At 33.3% G+C, this 6,415-nt stretch overlaps 1 protein-coding gene across 1 annotated transcript; it reads left to right on the forward strand.

Annotated features, from left to right (window-relative positions):
• The first annotated feature begins 296 nt into the window (after nucleotides 1-296).
• Nucleotides 297-5,949, forward strand: LOC134680648 (fatty acid-binding protein, adipocyte-like). The gene is made up of 4 exons (XM_063539775.1): nucleotides 297-496; nucleotides 1,467-1,639; nucleotides 3,147-3,257; nucleotides 5,510-5,949. The coding sequence occupies exons 1-4, from the start codon at nucleotides 409-411 to the stop codon at nucleotides 5,567-5,569; spliced, it is 432 nt and encodes a 143-aa protein (XP_063395845.1). The 5' UTR covers nucleotides 297-408; the 3' UTR covers nucleotides 5,570-5,949.
• Nucleotides 5,950-6,415: the final 466 nt, after the last annotated feature.

Raw genomic sequence — 6,415 nt, forward strand, 5'->3', positions numbered from 1 at the left:
TTTTTTTTTATATGCTTGACCAGATTTTTTTCGCCATCAAATTATAGGGATCAGAATATTTGTTTAAGGAAAAAACATAGCCCCTTCCCTACTGTCGTTCCCTTACCAAATAGATCGTTTAAAACATAATGAATCAGTTTTAATGAATTAAAAGTTTCTTAATATGTTAGTGAAACATTCGCCAATGGGCTCATTACATAATATTTCAAAAAACTAGTCGTTCTATTAATCTGTCACGTACATGTATACAATGTGTCCACTGCATTATTTTACATGATATGAATAATCGACATTCGTCATAAACAACTTATAAATTATGAACTTTTTCAAGGCCGTTTCAATCTGCCATTGATCCATGACCAGGGACACTGCAGTTATCTCACAGTAAAAAGGTTGTAATCATTAAAAATGGCGACTGATGAGATGAAAAGTAAATTTGAAGGAAAATGGAAACTTTACAAGAATGAGAATATTGATGCATTCTTTTCTGATGTTGGTAAGTATCAAATGTAAACATAGCGGCTATTTTTAGAAAGCGGAACTCAATGGGAATGTTTACAAACAATGTACAGCTGATGCCGACACTTGTTACTAGATATAAACCTCGAAAAACACGATATAATGATTTAGCTGAAACCGATTTCAATTCTTTAAATATTTTGTTTTATATACATGACATTCGCGTTTGTCTTATGTAAACACTTAACATAATCTTGACAATAAAGTCTGTAGTGAAAACAAATGACAACTGTTACACTATATATTTATAGGATGAAATGTGAAGGTCAATTGAACATGTTGAAATATAAGCAGGACGCAGGATATTGCAAATTTTGATAAATAAATTATATCAATTTATTGAGATGTTTGTCCCGTTTAAATATGTCAATTATTTTTTTTATAACCACCTTATACATGTGTATATACTCTGACATCGAACAGCTGTTTTGAAAGACCAGCTTGTCTGGCAAAACAGCCATTGGACGTAAGAGTAATCTCGGGACTAGTGTATTGTAGGAATACATGTACATGTTTTTTGGCATAAATAATATTAAATTCACATAAAGTTATTATAACACAACACCTTTGACCACTACAATTTCATACTAAATACAAGGCAACACTCGCATAGGTTGCTTGTGCAATAGAATTCAGTCTTTTAGTTGTGTAGGTCAATTTTATTTTCGCAAACCTGGTACATGTATAAGTAGTTGCTCTTTTCGGACGTTCCAGCATGTAACTGTTACGTACATTGTGTAGGTGCTTGGCGGCTACTGCACTTTGTGGGTACACCATTCCCGAACAAGAGAACATGGAGAACGGATATTCCATAAGGATATTTAAAGAAAATGCATAAATGCACGTAATAATGATTCTTGGTACTTGTAATGATTTTGCTACTTTTAGTTTTGTATATTTAAGAAGCACACTCCTAAAACGTTTATTACTTTTACTTTACAATATAGGTGTGAATTTCCTTGTGAGAAAAATGATTTCCGCTGGCTCCCCAACCCAAACAATAACTATCAACGACGATTCTGTCAAAATAGATGTGGATGCTGGGTTTAGAAAAAGAGAGGACGTAGTTAAATTAAATGTAGAGGAAGACAAGACAACAGAAAACGGAGAACCAGGAAAGGTTGGTTTTATACAGTAATGCCGGCTTCAGGAGCCTGTAATTCATATTTTTATGTGTTATATGTTTGTTTTTCGTTCAATTTTTGTACATAAATTAGGCCGTTTGTTTTCTCGTGTGAATTGTTTTACATTGTCAATTCGGAACCTTTTATAGCTGACTATGCGGTAAGGGCTTTGCTCGTTGTTAAAGGCCGTAGGGTGACCTATAGTTGTTAATAACTATGTTATTTTGGTCTCTTGCGGAGAATTGTCTCGTTGATAATCATACCACATCTTTTTTATATCCATACATATTGACTAAATAAATAATAGTATTTAGAAATTGATAAATCGAGTTAGTAGCAACGTATCGATCGCAAAAAAATAAATATTTCATTTTTTCTGTATTGAATTTCCAATATTAACGATCATTGGCAGCACTTACATAAGCTACAGAACCATAGCTCGTAGGTCCTTGTGGTGTTGATTTGTTTTACTTTTTGCGCTCGAGTCCGTAAAGTTTCAAAAAATATAATAACATCCTAAGAACTACGCGTACGGTTCTGTAGCTATGCTTACATAAGAAATGTATGATAGTTTAGTATCTCTTTTAATATTTTAGATTCTAGAGTATTTGTTGTTTTTAAAATATAATGCTACACATGTAGCTTGCAGCCGAGTTTTTATCTCCTCCTTTTTTAATCTGCATCAGTGGAATAACAAAAAGTACATTGAACAACATACATGTATGATCAAAATTATGACAAAATCACTGAACACTCAATCTTAGTTAAATGATATGTAAATGATCACATATAGTTGATTACGTAAGAAAGTGATCAAATACTAAATAATGCAGTCAAAAGTGTTTCTAATTTTTTAAAACATTTACAGACCATAAATACATTTATACCTGCAGGATAAACCATGTATCAATATTGAAAGGGCAACGTAACTGTATATGTACATGTATCACCCGGTCAAATGTTTATTAAAGTGCCAAACCATTAAATTTAACGAATGTGAGGTTAAAGGTAGAAAAGATAGTATTCATTTTTTTAATATTTTCTGATTTCAAGGGATTATATTTGAAACATATGTTTGAACGTTTTAAAAAGAGGAGTTAAAACCCCTAGAACACACAACGTTCACATATTAATTAAAATAGAAAAAAAATCTAAAAAAAGAGGTGTTCCAACATCCATGTTATTATAAATTGTAGAGAACAATCATGTAGAATAAAAGAAATGTAATGTATGCACTTTTTATTATGATTTGCAGTTTCGCATACACACGGCCTCCCATTCATTTCTGCTGACTGCAATATATAAAAGTAAAATCACAAAAATAATAAACTCTTTGGAAAATTCAAAACGGAAAGTCGTTAATCAAATGAAAAAGTCAAAACAAATTCCTACATATTACTTATCTCGTGTACACTCGTTCTGGCCATGCATGAAATATTTGCCGTTGGACTTTAAGCAACCAGCAACCAATCAATCAATCGTATCATTATTTTATTTTGTCAGATGATGGCGACTTATGAGGATGGTAAGATTAAATTCGTACAGACACCAAACGATCCTAAATCTACTGTTACGACGATGATCAGAGAGAGAGAAGGCGAGGAACTTGTTCTGGTAAGTACAGACACCAAACGATCCTAAATCTACAGTTATAAGGATGATCAGAGAGAGAGAGAAGGCGAGGAACTTGTTCTGGTAAGTACAGACACCAAACGATCCTCAATCTACAGTTACGACGATGATCAGAGAGAGAGAAGGCGAGGAACTTGGTTCTGGTAAGTACAGACACCAAACGATCCTAAATCTACAGTTACGACGATGATCAGAGAGAGAGAGAAGGCTAGGAACTTGTTCTGGTAAGTACAAACACCAAACGATCCTAAATCTACAGTTACGACGATGATCAGAGAAAGAGAAGGCGAGGAACTTGTTCTGGTAAGTACAGACACCAAACGATCCTAAATCTACAGTTACGACGATGATCAGAGAGAGAGAAGGCGAGGAACCTGGTTCTGGTAAGTACAGACACCAGACGATCCTAAATCTACAGTTACGAAGATGATCAGAGAGAGAGAGAGAGAAGGCGAGGAACTTGTTCTGGTAAGTATAGACACCAAACGATCCTAAATCTACAGTTACGACGATGACCAGAGAGAGAGAAGGCGAGGAACTTGGTTTTGGTTAGTACAGACACCAAACGATCCTAAATCTACTGTTACGACGATGATCAGAGGGAGAGAAGGCGAGGAACTTGTTCTGGTAAGACTAGTCTCGTTTTTGCATGTAAATAGTGAAAGTGGGGGAAAATCTCTTATTTTGCATTAAAATTAGAAAGGTCACAACATAGGAAACATGTGTAATAAGTTTCAAGCTAATTGGACTTCAGCTTCATTAAAAACTATTTCGATCAAAAACTTTTATCTGGAGCGGGACGAACAGACAAACGAACGAACGAGAGGACGAACGGACGCACAGACCAGAAAACATATTGTCCATAAATGGGGCATAAAAATAACTATACATATAGCATGTTTTTAATTAGAACCGCCTCGATGGTATCGTGGACACATTTTCAAACCAATACACGCAGCGAGAAAAAGAGGCCAAACAAACAACTTTAACATTGGTGGTTGCTGCTGTTTCGATAAAAACGCATCATTTAGAAGTATAAGCAACTAATGGTCATCATCTCAGAGTCAGAATAAGGTGTCCAGATAGGGAGACATGTCTTTCCTAATGGATGCCATATAGTGTCATAACATAGTACTAACATCGTAACAATCCTGCTTATTTCGTCGGGCTAGTACACAGGCAAAATCTGATCACGCGAATTTTAATTAAATCTCATGACAATGACAAAGGAGTAGGTCCGGTAAGGGTTGGTTTTTTACTCAAATTTCAGGTTCGTGTAACGATACATTTTGGACACCCTTTAAACAAGTGTCTATTTCAATTGATTTAATTAGTTTAGATGAAAGCTTTAAACTGATTAAGTCATTAAAAACGTTAAAAAAGTTTAAATATGAAAAATCTATCAATTAAATATGCCAAAAAATCGTCACTTTTCAGATTTTTTTTGGATCAAAAATGCAAGTGGCCGCATCCGTGTTCATCCTCATCATTTAAATATGTTATGTATTATCATCAAATACAACTTGCATTTCAATATTATGAATGACCACGAATGCGACCACTTTTGATTTAAGACGGAAACCGTCTAAAATTTAACTTAAATTCTAAAATTGTAAAGATTTCATTAATTTAGCATGGTTTAATAATGTTAGTACTCGATATAAGTGCATTGTATTGACAAACACAGCCCATATTTGTGTAACAGAAGCATTCTACTTTCTAATAAATAGCTAAAAGATTATATTTTCACTATTTTGTAAAACTGCTAAATTTTGGGGCCAAAAAGGGGTCTTACTGAACCTACTCCTTTCAAACTAAAATTATAAAAGAGGGGCGAAAGATAACAAAGGAACATTCAAACTCATTAGCTGTAAATAAACAAACAACGTCATGACCAACAGACAAACAATAGTACACAAAAGACAAAAATAAAACTTTAGACTGTGCAACACGAACCCCACCAAAACCTTGGGATGAGCTCAAATGCTCCGGATAGGGTTAGCAGATCCTTGTCCACATGTGAAACCCATCGTTTTGCTCTTTTTTTTTTAAATGGTCAATATTACAGGGTATTTGTAGAAATGTTAACACGAATATATTTCAATATATTTATACACGAAAGTCAAATAATACTTAAAGTATTCTCTTTTGTCATCTTTTGCCATCATACAAAATGATTACTAGTTATCCAACTTGTACGATCATACTTATATGAAAGTTTTGTACTATTTCAGGTTATGATACGACATAAAAATCCCGAGATTGTAGCAAAGAGGTGGTTCAAAAGACTGTAGAACCTGATATTGAGTTATTTGATGGTTGTAGAATGTGACGTTTGTGGTTTTTAATTTACGCAATTTGTTTCGAAAAATGGTGCTTGCGTTAATATTTTCCCAATGTTTTTTTTTACAGATTCGACAGTTTTACAAACATGCATGTTGTTATAGTCATAGTATTTCATATTTATCATATAAAATAACGACTTATTTTTTGTGGTTACTTACATTGTATGTATTGTTTTTCTCTCACACAAATGTATTAACTAGTCCGGATTTGATATACTCAACAGACTTTGACATGGACGTAATTCATTTCAAATATACTACAAGTCAGTCTTAGTACATTTAATAATATGATATCTTTTATTTGTTAGTTTATTTATTATGTATGTACGATGCTAGCTGTATGCATATATATGTGTACGTATATTCCTGTATTGTATATGAAATATATAAAAGGATTTCAATCGCCAATTTCGTGCTATGCTTGTCTTTTAGTTTTATAAATAAACTTGAAGTAAGATGTGTATTTTGAAATAAAAGAATTCATAAATCCACTTTATAAAAACAATGTGTAAAGGAAGAAATTTTCAACACATACAAATATTATTCAGTTATCTTTCTTTGCACCATTTTATGATTAAGCTTACAATATTTGTCAGTTTCATTACCGAGCCCTTTTAAAAAAAAACCTGTCAACTGAAAACCTCGACGTTGCTTAAAATTGTTTGAAACATATTTAGTGACTAACAAAAATAATCTATTTTAGAAATTTCGTGTGTACTGGTCATCTTTATTTAACAACTAGGCCACTAACCACACTCAACCTAGCGAATTAGCCAGCGAACACTAATACTTTAC

Source organism: Mytilus trossulus, chromosome 8 (genome assembly GCF_036588685.1).
Source record: "Mytilus trossulus isolate FHL-02 chromosome 8, PNRI_Mtr1.1.1.hap1, whole genome shotgun sequence".
Taxonomy (NCBI): Eukaryota; Metazoa; Mollusca; class Bivalvia; order Mytilida; family Mytilidae; genus Mytilus; species Mytilus trossulus.